Source organism: Battus philenor, unplaced genomic scaffold (assembly GCF_028537555.1).
Source record: "Battus philenor isolate CCGP_79_NKW_IND1 unplaced genomic scaffold, ilBatPhil1.0.hap1 SCAF_10, whole genome shotgun sequence".
NCBI classification, from domain to species: domain Eukaryota; kingdom Metazoa; phylum Arthropoda; class Insecta; order Lepidoptera; family Papilionidae; genus Battus; species Battus philenor.
This window is the reverse complement of record NW_027181662.1, coordinates 2563938-2584404: the sequence shown is the minus strand read 5'-3', so window position 1 is coordinate 2584404 and position 20467 is coordinate 2563938. Positions and strand designations below refer to the sequence as shown.

Here is a 20467-nt window from a genome sequence, read left to right as displayed (position 1 = left end):
AAATTCCACGCAGGCGTAAGACGTCCACTGCTGCATATAGCCTTTTTGTCACGGCAAACTGTACTGCCAGAACATATTGGCCAATCACATTCGAAAAAAAAATTACGTGACGTATGTCAGCGTGGCCAATTTATTTGCTAATTGTATATGTACTACAAATTAATTTTATTATCTATAAATAGTGAAAAACGCAGCTGTTACGACAATATAAGTTTATCTGTCAAACGCGCAAACTTCAGAGCGAACTGACAAATGCCCAAAATTTCAATAGTCATGTCTTCTAGAAATTTTTAAGTTTTTTTATTATTTATAATTTATATTCCACAGACATTAACGTTCTTGCTTTTATTTTACAATTGTATTTATTATTTTCGATTTTTTTTTTGGTTTACATTCCTGCATGTCACAGTGTTTATTAAGTCTTTTAAAATCTCAGAGAAATTTTCTAGTTTCTGTCCAATGTTTTAATTTTCTTTAAGATTCTTGTACAGGGATATATGAAACTCGTAAAAAAATACGACATTGGTAAAGTCGTTATTAAGTAAGAAAAAAAACAGTGATTCACTTCATATATTACATCTAATTTCAGGAACACAGAAGCCTTGTCAATATTAATCTAAATTAATAGCCTTTCGCTTGAATCAATTCACCTATTTCAATAATTGAACGGTTAGTCAGTTTCATTACAAAACTCCATACCTTGCACAGTTTCAAACACGTAAAATTCAACGGCTTCATAGACGGCAAACAATGACAATTTATATTCCGCTACGTGTTCTGCGAGCAGTCAAATTGAGTTTCCAGAGGCAAATAGCGTCCTACGAACGCTTTATATTTTTCCATTGTTTTACACTATTGTACCTCTGTAATACAAAACAGGCAGATGCATATTGTACTACAGTCGATTTATCATGATTTTTTCGAAGAAATTTGTACTGAAAGTTTTTATATACATATATAATGTTTTAAACTAATTTCGCATCTTATACTGTAAATATTGACTTATTCTTTTGTCACTTAGCGTGTAAAACAGTAGGCCACAGAGGCTTTGAGGGTCTGGGGCGAACACCAAGGGCCGGGAAGCATAGCGTAGTACATACGCCCACAAAGTGGACAAATGACCTTGTAAAGACAGAGCCTATGCCCAGCAGTGGACGTCCTAAGGGTTAAATTATGATGATATTATCTCAATTTTACTAAACATGCAAACACGCACACACACACATACATACATATATATATCACTCAAGTATTTAAGGCTTCAACGCTCTTTGCTCGGTTATCTGTACTGACTACGAAATACATATAGAGTATTTAAAACCAACTGTATTAACAAAAAACACACTTGGTGAATATTTTTCAACCTGCACCATCCAGAGAGTAACTTTTTCAATTTAAATCAATAGGAAAATTATCGACTGTTTTCATAACATTGAAAGAACTAATATATATATTTATAATCTTTCAGCGTTGCCTCAGCTAGATCCGATACTTCAGGCTGATAAGGACCGGTATCTACCCGGCGACACATTGACCGCGAACTGCTCATCAGGTCCTGCGAAGCCTGCTACGAATTTAACAATTTTCCTCAATGATAAACCGGTAAGTATAGATTACAAAAATATTATAAAGTATAAATTCCCATCCCATTCCCATTCTATTAAACACACCACACATATACGAAATATAAAATACTCGCCTATCATTCCTATCGTTTGCTCGTAGTGTGGTGAGTGACACTGTTAATAGAAACAAAACAGTATAGATAAGTAGGTACCTAATAAACTGCACATAAAATGACTAGTCAATTAATAATAGGAAAAATAGAATAAGAAAAGTGTAGTAATGTATTAAGAAAGCACAACCCAAAGAAAACTGTGATAAAAAAGTAGAATATGTAAATAATAAAATAAAGAATAAAAAATGTACCTAGCCACCTAAGAGTAATAAGATGATGGAAGGAAGGCGATGAAAGCAACAAGGAATGAAAGAACAAAATGAAAGATATTGTGATGGAAATAAGGTCAGAATAAAAGAATTGAGAAGTATGACTGTGAGTGAAGAATAAAGATGAAAAATCTAATAAACTTTATTTGTTAATAAAGACCCTGATCCCAACTAATTAGGGGTACGAGAGGCCTCCAATAGCGGGGGCCATAGACGGATGACGTCACAAAGATATCCGTTTAAGACAGGTGGAAGTGAAAAGAAGTTTACACTTAATCAATCATTAAAAAATACTAAAGTATACTAATGATAAATAAAGCTGTAAAATGTCAACTGTTGTACACAGGCCTCCCCAAGTATTTACGATAAGAGATGTTAGAAGTAGCCTTCATTTATTGCAAAATAGAATTATATCATGTAGTCAAATTATTGAGGCATTTCTACTGACATAGATTCCACTTTTGTGCTCCAAAAAGACGCTTTTCGACCCATCTATATGGGTCCACGGGAGTCAGTAAGAAATAATCAAAGACGCTATCATTATCTCCTTCTTCTTCTACTCTAAAGATCGCCACGTTGACCAGTCCTGCGCAGCCTGAATCCGGTGACTTCTGGTTACCTTAATTATGACGTCATTCCACCTAATGGGAGGCTTAGTCACTCCGCGTCCACCGGCACGTGGTTGAAGCTCGGGAACCTTTCGATCCCAATATACTCGCACTATATATAACATGATTTATGCAAATAAAAACCCTGGTATATTTAAAAAAAAATAATGATCTCAAACATCTAATATATGAAATTCTCGTGTCACGGTGTTCGAACTTGAACTCCTCTGAAACGGCTTGACCGATTTTTACCAAATTTTATATGCGTATTTAGTAGGTCTGAGAATCGACTACTATCTATTTTTCATACCCCTAAATGATAAGGGTTGTTCACCCTTAAATTTTTTTTTTGACGAAATTTTTTGTTTTTATTTTTTTATGATACAACATACAAAAATACATACAACCCTAAATTTTCACCCCTCTACAATCAACCCTTATTTTTAAATTGAAAATTAAAAATATTTTGTTTGCAAAACAACGTTTGCGGGATCAGCTAGTAATAATATAAGGAACAACATTAAGCTAGTTGTAACTGTTATCTTTTTATGGCCCCCGTCTTCGGGGACCTCTCGTTTAGTTCTACTTGTGAAATAGTGATTTTATTAACAAGGTAAAATATTTATTTTGTTTAGATTTTTATTTCATTTCCTTCTTTCTTGCATCATATTTTATCAAGTTCATCATCTTTATTTATTTGTTTATTTACATTATCTGTAACTCTTTGCATTTCTTCATACTTCTTCTTAATAGAGGGATTCTCCTGTATTCCCAAGAGATAAATGATTTTGTTTTAACTATCACATTGCTTAGCTATCACAGACCTAGTTACTGGCTTAAGACAAGTCTTGTTTCGCGCCAATTGTAAAATATTTAATAATATTATAATAGAGTAAGAGGATAAAGATACCCAAATTGCTGCAATGCAATCACCTTACATAAAGTAGGTATGGTACCAGATACGATATTTAAATTCCTCCACACGCTTGGTGTTAGTCAAATGTTTGTATGCCGGACTATTGATAGGTACAATGAAACCTCCTCTGTTTGTAAAAGAATAATATCTAGACTTCAACGTAGTGTTCATACGAAACAGCCGATAAAAGCAGCAAGGGAAAGAATTTGAAGGAATCCAGTCCGAAAGCAAAATGTTTTATTTTGAGGGAAGAAGGTAGCACCTAGAACCATATTGCGTATTTTAAAAGATGACTTAAACTGGCAGCCTATAAGAAACGCACTGGTCATTTCTTAACTGATATTTTAAAAAGAATAGGAGTAAAATAGAAATAATAGAACATAGAATTTTGTTACCTTATTTATGCTGGAAGCTCTGAATAAGCTTACCAATTAGTCAATAGAGTACAACGATATTAAAACGAAAGGATTAACCTTTCGTTTTAATATCAAAATCATGTGTGTTACATAGGAGAGCGTAAGAATTTTGTAAATAACTAACTTCTACTCCTTATAACAAAAATTTAAGATAAGATCTCTATCTAAGAGAACCCTAAAAAGGTAATTTTAAGGCATAAATCTAAATAATTTGAATCCTATATTTCAGTTGCGGTCCTCGGACACAAGATGGAGTAACCAGCGAATGTCAGACGGGCTATTCACGTCACTGGTGAATGTTAAACTTAAATTAACATCTGGTCACTTTCCGGGAGGTCGTCTGAGAGTGGAATGCCAAGCTTCTATATACGACGCTTACAAACGAATGGCGAAGCTGGACTTTTTCACACCAGATACTGATCCTAGACCTGAGAGAAGTAAGTAGATACTCCTACTTTAACTGATGGGCGCCCACTGTAAGGTATAGGCCTCCATCGATGAGCGGTCCTGTGCTGCTCGCATCCGGGGACTTCCCGCGAACTTATCTATGTCGACGGTCCGTTTAATTGGGATTTACCCACGCCGCGTCTACCGGCTTGTGATTGTCACTTGAAAACCTTTCAACTTCAAAGATCATCGGTTTTTCGCACTCTTAATAAATATCAACATCAATTTAAATGTACAATGTCCATCCCTGGACATAGGGTTTGTATTTTCAACATGACTGAATAAAATTGGCCCGTATCGTCTTTCGACTAGCTTATATACTATAGTTAACATCGTAAAACTATAGGTTCCACTAAAAAGTTGTGTCATTTTTCGTCATCATAAGTTCGTTCATCTATTTATTAGTGGGTAAATACGAATACTTTAGATCAGATTCAGTCTTATATAATTCATACTTTGTAGATTAATTATATGGGATTACCACAGCTCAAAACAAGTTTTAACAGTGTCACCTGCGTACCATAAGACTAAAATAAAAGCGATTATGTTATATCACCCCTAATAGATTATTTTTGTAGGTGTCTACGATTGACAATGGATGTCTGTAAACTGAAACGACATTTTCCTTGTATGCACAAAATGCCGAAAATCTGCCGGCCTAAATCTTAAAGTTTTTATGACTTTGAGTAAAACTGGAATTTCCTATTACTTTTAATATAATATTAAAAACCATCTTAACGTACGCTAAGTTAAGATTAATCTTGAATTCGCTACGCATTTTAGTAATGTAGGTTAAAAAGTGTAATATCACCTTCTCTGATATCTAGATTTACGGATAGCAGGCGTGAAGCCTTGATTTCTCCTCTTTATCTTTTTTTTAGAAGAAGACATTAGAGTTCCATGTTCAATAACCTACCCATCTGTACTATTGCTTCTTTTGTTCCCATAGCATGGGTATCCAGTATTTCTTCGTCTATATTCTCAATATAAATTTTGTTCCTGTGTCCTGAACTTATTTATTTGTACTTTACCTTCTATATATAGGTTTACATTATTTATGGTCCACGTTTCTGACCGTTAAAACTGCGGATTACTTCCGTCAGCCATTGCGCTCGGTCCATCCATGGAGTCTCCATTCATGGAATCTAAGAGCAGAAGTTTATAAATAATCTTAGTTTATTTTTACTACAGTGCCAGAACCAGTGCACTACGCGTTAGGTAGTTCCTATCACCTCCTTTTTGAAGAATGTGTGAATACTCTCAAAAGATCATATAAAATATAAGGTAACTTAATGTTATTTTCCATACGTTAATAATAAATGAGGTTTATATAAAACTGTTTTGTAGAGGTTATTTAAGAAATCGCCGGTATTTGTCCTTCTGAAGATTTTATATAAAAAAAAAATTCAATGGGATATAATGTTGACATCTATATATTTAATGTACTTATGAGCGTGTTTTTCAATAGGCTTTCAAGCAATATGTTTAGTTCAATTTTTCCCTAATTACTGACAAAATTAGTGCAAAATACGGGCAAGAAGGAATGTAAAGAAAATGTACCCAAAAATTCTACAAAGATCTCTTAATTACAAATACTATATTGTGACGTTTGCACATACACATAAAAATACTATTACATTCTAAATTATTAAGAACTATTGTAGCTGATGGTTTTCTAATCCATATATATATATATACACTATAATGTATGTGTATATATATATGTATATAAATATTTGTGTGTGTGTGTGTGTGTATATCTATATACTTGAATAATGAATGTTTGTCTGTATTTGGATTTCGCATTTGATTATGTCATTATCTTTAGCAAAGTTGCTGTGCATGAGCCCACGAAGGTTTCTATGGTAGTGGTTTTTTTATTCAATAAAATGACTCAAAATGTATTAAAAAAATTTGTAATGTCCTTCCTTCAAACTTATTTTAATTTGTGACGTAGCATTGCACAGGATACAGTGACTAAATAAATAAAAAAGACTTAGGGGTTCCGTACCATATATAACCACAAAATTTTTTTCGTTATAAATATATTTTGATGTTCTATAATCTTTCATGTAGTTCTGTAGTAAATATTTTGAAGAAAATAATGCGATATAATTGTTTTGAATTAAGACTTATATATAACTTAACAGCGTTTTTTTTATAATCAAAGACATAACTATAAAGATAATTAATACTAATTTTTTTTTTTTCAGTTACACTTAACGGAGGCGCTTCATCGTGCTTTCAAAGTTTCTTTCTTCTTTTTCTCTTATTCTTCCTACCCATGGTCGTCTGCCAGGATTATGGTCAAATATACGAAGGCTTATTAAGTGATACAAACCAATACTATGACGAGGAAAGTAATCAAAATCTACTATTATCTGCGATCGGTGGTTGAATATTAACATCTTTAATTTTGACGAATTTAGTCTAAATTTAATAAATAATTTACGATAAATGTTTCCAAATTGCAATGAAGTTTTAGATGTAATAAAATAGGGGAAACATAGTAATATCGGGGGTAAGATATTTTCGTTTACCAAATAAATGTTATTAGTGAGATTTGTGAATAAATAACCATGACTTTTAATTGAGAAAAATAATAATTAATAATGTTAAAAAACAGGATCATAGTAAATATATCTAATGCAAGGTAATATATTCGTAGAAACACTTAAAGATGAGATACAGTTGCTCATATAAGACAAAAAACATTCCTTAGTAGCCAAGTCAAATCTATCTTACAAAAAATAAAAATTACAATTCCCAACCTATCATTATTCATTAAATAATGATTGAACAATGCTTGTCATTAACATTTTGACTGAATATTTTAGGAATTGTTACAATATAACGTAATAAGCATTATATAAATAAAACAAATATAAGTGTATACATTAAAATAAGTTTAAATAAAACTTTCACATGTTATATTTTTAAGTTATAAATTAATTTCTATTTGTGTAAAAAGAATGGTCTAGATAAATAAATTGTAAATTTATGAATGGCTACAGATAATAAATAAGTACATTTTGTGTTCCTAGATGTAAAATTCCAATAAATTGTACAACAGATAATACAATAGTTGACAAAAACATTTAGTATCTTAATTAAAATTTAAGTATATTCCTCATTGATCACAAAGTTTGTTTATAGCACACACCGTCTTATAATTTATGTGACATAATGTTAATGTTTTTTTTACGTGCATCAAATAATTAATGAAATAAACGTCTATGTAAATATTGTTTAATTTATTTTATTAAAATTATAAGTTGGTATTTTCTAATTAAAAATACATAGTACCTACATAGCGACATTGTCAGCGGCGCATTGAACAGGAGAATCACACGCCAGAGAGCTATATATTATTTTCCTGTGGGAATCGTCTATAAAATGACCACTATAATATCCTGATCACGTTGTAGTTTTTACTGAACATCAGTGATAAGCATAGAATAGATCATTTATTCACTTTACTTAATTGTATTGTTTTTCTGTATAGTTGAAAAAGGTAATGTATATGTGTTGGGTGGTCGGTCATTCTTTCCCATTAATTCAAACGATAACGCTTTTTACTACTAGCGCCATCTGTTGGCGCCATCCGAAGTTACAACGACGGAACAGTACTATGAAATATTGCATGTTTTTCATCAATTACTTTAGAATTTTTAAAAAATGTGTGCGGCTAAAATTAAATGCTTTTATATTTTTTCACTCTGTTATAAAACTCTGAATCCATGAATAGTAAGAGCTGATAGGAACAACAACTTCTGCCATCTCTAAATGTGTTTCCTCCACAGAATCCAAACAATCTCCTATCGCGTCCCCCACAGATAGTATCCCGATTATTCCTGACGAATGCAGTATGGGTGCTCCGGAATCTCCACCACAAACTGACACTTTTTGAGTACATTTCGATGTAAGACAAAAAGAAGGTGACCATTGCCTTTTCTCTTTACACTCTGAAATCATTACTTCTACAATTTGAAATGATCTATTTGACACTGCTCCGTCTCCTAACATATCTATCTGGATATCGTCTTCTATCTTGTCTTCTAATTTGAAACCAGCTAAAACAGCTTCATAATCCAATAAGTATAGTCCAACTACACTCAAACCAATGAATTTTGAAATGTTCATAGGTGTCGTCCTCAAAAGAGCGATATCATTCTGCTCCGGACTATTATGTCCGATATTTTCCGCGGTCAGTCTATACGAAGGATGGGTGACTGTGAACAGAACTTTACTAAATGTCGAATTATGTAACATTGAACTGGGTGATCCGTAGTTGATGACGAGTTTCTCCACATTGTACGGTAGACCGGCGCTAAGTTCGTACACGCTTGTCAAGCAATGCGCTGCGGTCAACGCCCACGTTGGAGACAAAGCTGATGCAGTGCAAAGGTGATCTCGCTTAACAAATGTACTTGCTAAATCAGAAATTTGTTGTAACTCAAGAAGAACTACATACGGATGTTGACTTGGATTCTCTTCACCTTGGTAGCATGTGTCGAATGGAAATTTGAAAGAAAAACATTCAAATTCAAACATTAAAAAGTACAACAATATTGTTTTGAAATTGCTTTTCATTTTATTGTAATATTAACGATTCTATTAAATATTTCACTTGTACATTATCGTAATATTTTGTGTGTAAATAAAATGTTTGGTTAATGAAAAATCAATGCAATAGAAATAACTATTATTTACTACTTTCACATAAATAATGATTTTCGTTATTTAAAACTAGCCGTGTTCGCGATTTCGTGGGTGTGGAATTTAGCAAAAAGTAGCCGAAGTTGCTTCTTTTAACATTAGCTAACTTCCATTGTTAGTACCGTCGAAATTGATGCAGCCATTTCAGAAATTATTTGGAAAAAAAAATAAAAAAAAAGACATGGGTCATTGGTCTAATTATTAATTATTTGGTACCGCGTCGCATAAGCATATAGTAAAACCGATTATTTTAACATAACAATTTGATATGCCAATTATATATATATTAGTAACATAGAATCGGTTTTATTACTTCAGTTCGTAGCAATCACGTGGTAGACCAGGGGTAGAAGACTAATACTTGAGATTGTAGGTGTATTTATTATATGGTGATGCCACTGACAAATAACTTTCCAAAGGAAGGACAGTAGCGTCTACCAGCGTACCATAACACTACACTGCGATCGCCAACCCTCCAGGCAAGCGTGGCGATTATGGTATATTCCCCTAAAAGATATCTTTGGGTAGGTTAAGCAACGGCTTAAGGCATGAGCGACGACAAAGTGAGTTTGCGAATACATTTAAATAAAAGTAGTAGTTTACTTATTTCTTGTAATATTTTTTTCCAGAATAACGAATTAAATTTTATTAATTTTTTTTATTATTGCATCGGTAAAGTTTTATACGTGTTCACAAAATAAGTTTATATAAATAAAACACACGTATTTTATATTAAACTGCGGTTAAAACCGTGTTTTAACTAATGTATTCGCTAAGTTATAGATTAACTGATAATTGTAAAGTTGAACTTGCGTTGTACACCGCCTACTGGTGTACAATCTGAATAAAATAACAAAAGTAAATGTATTATCTACAGCAATCATTCAGACGATATAATATCAGAGCCACGATTGCTATAGTGATTTATTTCCATTGCAATTGTTACCTTGAAGATCGAAGAAATGTTAAAAATCTTCAATTGCCAAGGATTGTACTCTCAATTCATGTGATTGTGTTTGGTATAAAATATTTATTTCATTACATAGCTATGAATCCATTCAATGTAAGGACTGATAGGAATTATTCCACCGGCGTAGTGAACTGAAGACTTCGGAATATTCAAGCAATGGCCTGCAACTGGTCCTATTGATAGAACACCCGCTATTCCTGACGGGTGTATGAGCGGGCCCCCAGAGTCACCACCGCATACGGTGACAGTATGTCCACATCTTGGCGCCATGCAAACAGACGGTCGTATATTCAAACCCTTTACGCATTTTGTTATCATCACCGAAAGAATTTGCAACGGCTTGCGTAGTTGTAATGTATCAGTTACGATTTTACCTTCTGGAAGTTTCTCCGTTGTAATTCCAAAACCTGCAAAAATTGCTTCCTGTCCGTACAGAGATAGATAGTCAACTGCACTAAGTTTTATATAACTTATTAGATGCATCGGTGTCGTCTGAACAAGACCAATATCGTTCCTTAATACGAAGTAATTGTTCAACGTCCCGTCTGCTATTATATACAATGGATGCGGTACAGTTGTGATCACATCACTAAACGTGTTATTAGTCCACGTGGAACTATCAACGTGTCCATATCTAATGACAAGCTTCACCTCAGTGTAACGGTCTTCAATGTAGTAAGCACTCAAGTCAGTAATGCAATGCGCTGCGGTGATCGCCCACGTCGCAGTCAAAGCTGACGCAGTGCACAGATGATCGTGTCTAGCTACGAGCGTATTGTTCGTAAAGTTAGCAAAATATTGTATTTCCAGCCTAACAACGTACGGATATTCTCCAGGGCTTGCGTCGCGACCTCCGTGAATTCTCAGAGGCATTTTTGAAGTAGAACCTTCGCTTATAAGTAATACGAAAATAACTAGCATGTTAACTTTCATGTGTTTTAGTTAGCAATGTTTGAAAATTGAAATATAGTATTTCTTTTATTTATATAGGCTTACTTTATGTGAAAGAATAAAACTTTTATAATTGAACATTACAATCGAATAAATTTATTACATATTTTATTCTTTTTATTATCATTGCCACGAAATTACTATTTTAATACATTGCGCTACTGCTGAACATGGGCTTACAGATGATGAAATAAATTGCATTAAATTAGATGAAGCTTATATTAAAATACTGGGCATCTTTATTAATATATTACAAAAATCAAGGTTACTTCTCATTTTTTATTGATTTTTCATGCCAATAACGTTTGACAAATAGCATAATCGGATCTGATTTTGATATTCATACAGATCCGAGACGTGGTCACCTAAGACGGTCCTCACAGGAAGGCTCAAGGTCACCCAGAAAGCAATGGTACGGGGGGATGGAAAGAGGGCTATGATCGGAATTTCGCTGGGAGATTGAATAAGAAATGAGGAGATTTGCGGATCCGGCGAAGCTATCGAATACGGCAAATTCATTCAGACAATCACTTGGATTGGACTGCGTTACCGAAGAAAAAATAATATTAAAAATGCTATAGATGAAAATTATTTATAAATGTGTAGTCAACTAAACACCCCGAGCAAATGTAACAATAGTCTTGTAACAGGCTTATGTACATGCTAATGCTAAATGTACATAGATAATTACAATATAACCACCGGGCGTGTTCCACAGAGACACTAAAACTGTTAGTGGACTTTATTGTGACAGATGCGGTTCGCTCTCAAAATAAACTCGTTAAATATAAAGAAAAATGAGTTGATAAAAGGACCAATATTTAGCCACTTCCGCACATGCACTGGTAGTCGTGCAACAAAGTGCACCGCCTGCCACCGCCAAATTACTCAACACGTGTTCGACCCCTCCACAGGGCATCTTCAGGAGTTATGTTACACCGATTATTGCCAAAGACAGAGTCTTTCTCGGTTGTGTAATTTGCATTATTTGCCGCATACGCATTTATCAGCGGGTTGGCGGGCGGTGCACTTTGTTGCACGACTACCACTGCATGTGGCTAAATATTGGTCCTTTTATTACTTAGGATGGACTTCTGCAAGGTAACGCCTGATTCTATTAAAATAAAAATTAATTAATACAACTATTACCCATACTGTGTTATAAGGTACATATCTGAGAGAGAGCGTGGACACGCTGCTGTATTTGATTAGTGCTGGACGCTGCTAGGCTGTCTGGCTTTGACAGCTTCTTTGAGCTCAGGGTCAAGGATCAATAATCCGAATTACTAAAATTAAAAAAATCGTACGTCAGATGTGACCTTACGTTCTTCAGTTATAGGAGTAAGATGTGCTATTCTCCAAAGGCCTTTAGCTGCATTTATATCAGAGTTGGGAAAGAATACGTATGTCCTGCGCGTTGTTAGGAGAGATCGCCATTAGGTCATTTTAGCAAATCTTTCGAAGCATATGACGCGGCGTGGGTTCATGCCTCACAAGAATATTGGAATCTACTATTTTTTTAATTTCATTGGCTCGTGCTTTCCTCAATGTTGATTTGATGTTACTTCATACGTCATCGTTTCCAAAAATGATAAAAATATTTTATTTAACATTGGATCTTTCAATAAGACTCTTGTTGATAAACAAATTTTTTGAAATTAATTTTATATTTGACTATACTCTGCTTCGGAAGGTGTTATATTTATGAAGAAGAAGTGGAAATAAATTCCATAAAGGCACGGTTTAAAAAGTTTAATAATACAGATTTTCTGTCAGATAAAACATAAATGAAATCAGAATAATCAAGTAACAATTATACCAAGGTTTCTTGTCATTTAAATATTTGTTAATTGAATTGTCTTTTTAGGGATGACTGTATGTGGAATTCTTATTTCATTAAAGGTTCCTCAATCAACACGCTGCTATCAGCGCCTATATAAGTGACAACACCTTTGCGTTATCATGTTTAACTGTAGTATTCTCTAAATCAGATGTTTTCTATGAAAAAAATGCTCCAAGCGTCGACGGAAATTAAAAAATCATAGCATTGAAAACGGTGAAATTATTTTTTTCTTTTTATTATTAACTACGAAAGGTTCTAGTATATAGGTACGTCCGCGAAAAATTTAAATTACGTAAATAATTTTTACAACAATTGAAGATTTTTATAGGTCTTTCACAAAAGACTGAATTATCTGGAAAAACATATAAATGTTCAAATTTAGAACTCTGTCAAGAACTATAGTCTGTGTAAAATTGAAATTGTACTTTTACGCCTCTTTTCCTTCACCACATTCTTTTACTTCCACAATTTAGTTCAGACTTTTTTCCTTGTTTTTATTAATACTGTTCCTTATTTTACAATTATCTTGTTACTCAGACTTATATTACTGTACTTCGGTTCGTCTGGATGTGCTTCCCAAATTATTTTTTAGACATTACATAGCTGTAGATCCATTCAATATAAGGACTTATTGGGATCATTTCACCAGCATCTTCACCTACATGCAGCGGAGCGTCATCAGAGCAATATCCTGAAGCGGCCGATGTTGATAGAACACCCACTATTCCCGACGGATGGATAAGAGGACCACCGGAGTCGCCGCCGCATGTGGTGACATTATGTCCACAAATTGGTGCCAAGCAAATAGCTGGACCAGAACCCTCTCTCTTCGCGCATTTTGTAATCATCACCGAAAGAACTTGCAGTGGCTTGCGCAATTTTAAAGTATCATCAGTTATAATTTTGCCTCCGGGTAGTGTCTTAGTTGTAATACCGAAACCAGCGAAAATCGCTTCATGTCCATACATAGACTTATATTCAACGGCACTTAGCTTTATGTAATTTTTTAGACTCATTGGAGTCATCTGTACTAGACCAATATCGTTTTTCATCAAGGATTTTACATTGTCCATTCCACCCGTGTAAGTATATAACGGATGTGGTACAGTTGAAATGACGTCACTAAACGTATCATTCGTCCACGCTGAATTATCGACGTGGCCGTATCTCACAATTAGTTTCTCCTCAGTCCACGGGTCTCCACGAAAACTATCGCTTAAATCGGCGATGCAATGCGCCGCAGTGACCGCCCACGTCGCAGTTAGCGCGGACGCAGTACACAGATGATCGTGTTCAGCAACAATTGTATTATTTGTGAAATTAGCCACGCGTTGTACTTCCAGTCGGACAACGTATATATATTCTCCAGGGTTTGCGTCGCGCCCTCCGTATATTCTCAAAGGCAATTTTGCAGCCAAACCTTGACTTGTAATCAATACGAAAAATATTAACATTTTAACTTTCATACGATTTAGGTAGAGATATTTGAAAATGTAAATGTGATATAAAATATAAATGTGATTTATTTATGTAACCTTTTATTGAATAAGGCTATAAAACTATATCTTTTAATTTAAAAAGTAAATAAAACTTTCCACTCTTTCATACATTAAAGTATACTTTTATTGCGTTTTTACTGACAAGGAATCGAAATTTTCAATACATTTCGATACTAAAGATCAATCTGTTTTGATAAATTCTAACAATACAAACAACACACACACACATAGGCGCGCGCGCGCGCACCCGCACACACACACGCACACGTACTCGCATACGCACACGCACACGTACACGCACACGCACACGCACACGCACACGCACACGTACACGCACAAGCACACGCACACGCACACGCACACGCACACGCACACACTCACGCACACGCACACGCACACGTACACACTACACTTACGGCTTCTATTAGAATAGAAGCACAATTGGCCAGAACCTTAACAGAGCGGCAAAAGATTAAGATAGGATGAGTCAATTGTAGAATAAGAGCTACTCAAAGAGTGTGTAGAATAAGAGCTACACAAAGCCAAAGAGTGCGGTAAGAAAGCCCGATATGTCCTCTGTGTTGACATTGGGAATACTAAAGACTGTGCTCACATTGCAGGCTGTGGTTATTGCCCTGTATTTAAAAAAGCACTTTGGATGTTAAGACAGCATCAAAAATGATCAAGTTACTACAAATTAATTTTAATCGCTGTGAGGTTGCCCCAGACCTACTCATGCAGACGATACGAGAGCTAAAATTAGACATAGTACTGATTTCGGAACCCTATAAGCACATCAGTAGCCTAAACTGGATCACCGATAAGGAAAGAAAAGCTGTCATCTGGGCATCACATCATCATGTCACGAGCCATCGTCATACCGGCCCCTCTGTATGATGGATACTGCGGGAAAATACTAGAACGTATTATTCACAGCAGGATCGAAGCAGCAGTTGAACCCCACCTAGCTAACTCACAGTATGGGTTCAGAAAAGGCCGGTCTACGCTAGACGCTATAGAGCAAAAAGTCAATATAGAAAAACTAGCAGTGTCTGGGAAAATATGGAAGAAAAGCTCCATAGAATACTGCCTGGTTGCCACCTTGGACATTAAAAACGCCTTTAACTCAGCGAAATGGAAGGTTATCATGGAAGCACTTAGCTCATTAAAAGTATCTCTATATCTATACAGAATAGTCGCTAGTTACTTCTCTGATAGGGTCCTCATATACACTACGCAAACCAGGACCAAGGAGTACAAAGTCACTGGAGGCGTCCCTCAGGGGTCAGTACTAGTTAGAAGTACCAACAAATCTGTCCTCGATCAAATTGGTAAAAACAACAGGCTCTCCACCATCTACTACATGCAAATCCTAGTATACTTCGACCAAATAGATAGAATGAAAGTAGAGAGTCGAAATAGGCTTGTTGTCGTAGGAAATGTAGGAGGGAGATCGAGAGAGAAATCACCAACCCGATGGGCGGACTCTGTGCGTGTGACGACAGGTCATACAGTTGGGGTCAAAAGGTTCTGGAGTGACGAACACGAGTCGATAGACGATGGGGTTGGGTAATCCAACCACAGGGAGGACGCGTCGTGGCGATCTTTGTCGTCCGCTTTGTCTATCGAGTGAAAAAAGAAAGAGAAAAAAGACGACATTAATATAAACGAAGAGAAAATAAACGAATGTTGTACCTAAAACAAATAAACATTTATTCAAGACTGCAACAAACCTGTCCTAACAATATTCTACAAAGACTGAAGTGAGATATAAATAAGAAAGTGTCCAATGTGACTAACATACGTACATTGCTTTTATATCTGCCATGCAGGTTAAGTCACATTCCTAACACAGCTTAAGACTCCATAAGCCCGATATGGTCGCCAAACATCGTTGTCTGTTATTTTATGAAGAGGAAACGAGTAACATCTTTTCAGGTACAAAAAGGTATGCTGTATGACTGGGAAAGCTAATCTTTTCCGCAAACAGATACACGAAGTGAATCTTGCTGTGATGCTGCCCAGTGACAAGTTGTAGTGCGGTCTTCGACGCATCTTCTTTTATACTGCTGGCCTGGATTGAAAGAAATCAGTGTCGTCGCAACGACCGATGCGTTTTTGCGCAGACGCAACGAACTGCGCGCTTCGAGGTAGGTCGCTGCAATGGTCATCATACTTTTGGGATACCAGGGTGCGAGCGTAAGAACCCTTAGTGATATTTTGCAAATACAGGCATTCCGTCTGGAACAACCTCTTCGCCAAGTAGTTTTATTTTCTTTCAAGATACACACCGTACTGATATATTTTTTTCTATATTTTTATTTGGCATGTACTATTTTTGTTGTACAATACAATTCAACAGGAAGGTGAGCTGGTAGACGCGCCGCGGGCAGGCCCCTTACTATGTGAAGCGACGACATAGTTATGATCGTAGGAAGTCACTGCATGGCCGCGCAAAACCGTGGCGATCTTTGGAAGTAGCCTTAACCCTGCAGTGGGCGTCCATGGGCTGAAAAAAGAAGAAGAAAGAAGTACAATTCGTGTACTGAGCAGAATTCAATACCGCGATCGCTAGGATATGTAATTAAATCATATTTACTAAAAAGTACCACGAGGCCTTCAAGTTAATATTTCCAGAGTATCGTCGCATTATTTTCAAGTATTATTTCACAACAATGATGACAAACATATAAAAATAAAATTCATTTCATATTCATAGGTTGCATATATGAAATTAAATTTTAACAATCTTTGATAAAAGAGGTTATATAAACACAGCGCATAAATATATTATTTCACATATCGTTATATAAATCACATTTTAGTTAACATGTTAGTGTTTTTGGTATTGCTTTCATGCGAATGTTACGCTTTCAAATCGCCTTTGAGAATTTACGGAGGAAGGGACGCGAGTCCTGGCGAGTATCCTTACGTCGTACGGCTTGAAATCCGCCGCGTAGCCAATTTTACAAATAATACAATTGTTGCTGAACACGATCATCTGTGTACTGCGTCCGCTCTGACTGCGACGTGGGCGGTCACTGCGGCGCATTGCATCGCCGTTTTAAGCGATAGTTTTCTCGGAGACCCGTGGACTGAGGAGAAACTAATTGTGAGATACGGCCACGTCGATAATTCAGTGTGGACAAATGATACGTTTAGTGATGTCATTTCAACTGTACCACATCCGTTATATACTTACACGTATGGAATGTACAATGTAAAATCTTTGATGAAAAACGATATTGGTCTAGTACAAATGACTCCAATGAGTCTAAAAAATTACATAAAGCTAAGTGCCGTTGAATATAAGTCTATGTATGGACATGAAGCGATTTTCGCCGGTTTCGGTATCACAACTAAGACACTACCCGGAGGCAAAATTATAACTGATGATACTTTAAAATTGCGCAAGCCACTGCAAGTTCTTTCGGTGATGATTACAAAATGCGCGAAGAGAGAGGGTTCTGGTCCAGCTATTTGCTTGGCACCAATTTGTGGACATACTGTCACCACATGCGGCGGCGACTCCGGTGGTCCTCTTATCCATCCGTCGGGAATAGTGGGTGTTCTATCAACATCAGCCGCTTCAGGGTTTTGCTCTGATGATGCTCCGCTGCATGTAGGTGAAGATGCTGGTGAAATGATCCCAATAAGTCCTTACATTGAATGGATCTACAACTATGTTATGTCTAAAAAATAATTTGGGAAACACATCCAGACGAACCGAAGTACAGTAATATAAGTCTGAGTAACAAGATAATTGTAAAATAAGGAACAGTATTAATAAAAACAAGAAAAAAAAGTCTGAACTAAATTGTGATTGTAAAAGAATGTGGTAAAGGAAAAGAAACGCAAAAGTACAATTTCAATTATACACAGATTATAGTTCTTGACAGAGTTCTAAATTTGAACATTCATATGTTTTTCCAGATAATCTAGTTTTTTGTCAAAGACCTATAAAAATCTTCAATTGTTGTGAAAAATTATTTACTTAATTTAAATTTTTCGCGGAAGTACCTATATACTAGTACCTTTCTTAGTTAATAATAAAAAGAAAATCAATTTCACCGTTCTCGATATTATGCTTCTTTAATTGCCTTCGACGCTTGGAGCATTTGTTTCAAAGAAAACTTCTGATTTAGAGAATACTACAGTTAAACATGATAACACGCTGCATTGGTGTTGTCACTTATATAGGCGCTGATAGCAGCGTGTTGATTGAGGAACCTTTAATGAAATAAGCATTCCACATACAGTCATTGCTAAAAAGACAATTCAATAAACAAATATTAAATAATTGGAATCCTCTGTTTTATTAAAACTTTTTAAAACGTGCCTTTATGTAATTTATTTCTGCTTCTTCTTCATAACTATAACACCTTCCGAAGCAGAGTATAGTCAAAAATAAAATTAATTTCAAAAAATTTGTTTATCAACAAGAGTCTTTTTGAAAGATCCAATGTTAAATAAATTATTTTTATCATTTTTGGAAACGATGACGTATGAAGTAACATCAAATCAACATTGAGGAAAGCACGAGCCAATGAAATTAAAAAAATAGTAGATTCCAATATTCTTGTGAGGCATGAACCCACGCCGCGTCATATGCTTCGAAAGATTTGCTAAAATGACCTAATGGCGACCTCTCCTAACAACGCGCAGGAGATACGTATTCTTTCCCAACTCTGATATAAATGCAGGTAAAAGGCCTTTGGAGAATAGCACATCTTACTCCTATAACTAAAGAACGTAAGGTCACATCTGACGTCCGATTTTTTTAATTTTAGTAATTCGGATTATTGATCCTTGACCCTGAGCTCAAAGAAGCTGTCAAAGCCAGACAGCCTAGCAACGTCCAGCACTAATCAAATATAGCAGCGTGTCCACGCTCTCTCTCAGATATGTACCTTATAGCACAGTATGGGTAGTAGTTGTATTAATTAATATTAGTTTAATGGAATCAGGCGTTACCTTGCAGAAGTCCATCCTAAGTAATAAAAGGACCAATATTAAGCCACATGCAGTGGTAGTCGTGCAACAAAGTGCACCGCCTGCCAGCCCGCTGATAAATGCGTATGCGGCAAACAATGCGAATTACACAACCGAGAAACTCTGTCTTTGGCACTAATCGGTGTAACATAACTCCTGAAGATGCCCCGTGGAGGGGTGAAACACGTGTTGAGTAATTTGGCGGTGGCAGGCGGTGCACTTTGTTGCACGACTACCACTGCATGTGCGGAAGTGGCTAAATATTGGTCCTTTTATCAACTCATTTTTCTTTATATTTAACGAGTTTATTTTGAGAGCGAACCGCATCTGTCACAATAAAGTCCACTAACAGTTTTAGTGTCTCTGTGGAACACGCCCGGTGGTTATATTGTAATTATCTATGTACATTTAGCATTAGCATGTACACAAGCCTGTTACAAGACTATTGTTACATTTGCTCGGGGTGTTTAGTTGACTACACATTTATAAATAATTTTCATCTATAGTATTTTTAATATTATTTTTTCTTCGGTAACGCAGTCCAATCCAAGTGATTGTCTGAATGAAATTGCCGTTTTCGATAGCTTCGCCGGATCCGCAAATCTCCTCATTTCTTATTCAATCTCCCAGCGAAATTCCAATCATAGCCCTCTTTCCATCCCCCCGTACCATTGCTTTCTGGGTGACCTTGAGCCTTCCTGTGAGGACCGTCTTAGGTGACCACGTCTCGGATCTGTATGAATATCAAAATCAGATCCGATTATGCTATTTGTCAAACGTTATTGGTATGAAAAATCAATAAAAAATGAGAAGTAACCTTGATTTTTGTAATATATTAATAAAGATGCCCAGTATTTTAATATAAGCTTCATCTAATTTAATGCAATTTATTTCATCATCTGTAAGCCCATGTTCAGCAGTAGCGCAATGTATTAAAATAGTAATTTCGTGGCAATGATAATAAAAAGAATAAAATATGTAATAAATTTATTCGATTGTAATGTTCAATTATAAAAGTTTTATTCTTTCAGATAAAGTAAGCCTATATAAATAAAAGAAATACTATATTTAAATTTTCAAACATTGCTAACTAAAACACATGAAAGTTAACATGCTAGTTATTTTCATATTACTTATAAGCGAAGGTTCTACTTCAAAA

General features: G+C 35.5%; 3 protein-coding genes across 3 annotated transcripts in view; 2 read left to right on the top strand and 1 right to left on the bottom strand.

The window, feature by feature from the left end:
- LOC137925458 (uncharacterized) overlaps positions 1-7194 on the top strand; it is a 108021-nt gene extending 100827 nt beyond the window's left edge. The window contains exons 4-6 of the mRNA XM_068768904.1: positions 1469-1602; positions 4117-4324; positions 6548-7194. Coding sequence (XP_068625005.1) covers positions 1469-1602; positions 4117-4324; positions 6548-6732 — 527 coding nt within the window. The 3' untranslated portion in view covers positions 6733-7194. The remainder of the gene's footprint in view (positions 1-1468; positions 1603-4116; positions 4325-6547) is intronic.
- A 5955-nt stretch (positions 7195-13149) lies between these two features.
- LOC137925706 (trypsin-like) lies at positions 13150-14301 on the bottom strand. Its single transcript, XM_068769180.1, has one exon. The coding sequence runs from the start codon at positions 14281-14283 to the stop codon at positions 13399-13401; it is 885 nt and encodes a 294-aa protein (XP_068625281.1). The 5' UTR covers positions 14284-14301; the 3' UTR covers positions 13150-13398.
- A 2845-nt stretch (positions 14302-17146) lies between these two features.
- LOC137926717 (transmembrane protease serine 2-like) lies at positions 17147-18019 on the top strand. The gene has a single exon (XM_068770403.1). The coding sequence runs from the start codon at positions 17147-17149 to the stop codon at positions 18017-18019; it is 873 nt and encodes a 290-aa protein (XP_068626504.1).
- The last annotated feature ends 2448 nt before the right edge of the window (positions 18020-20467 follow it).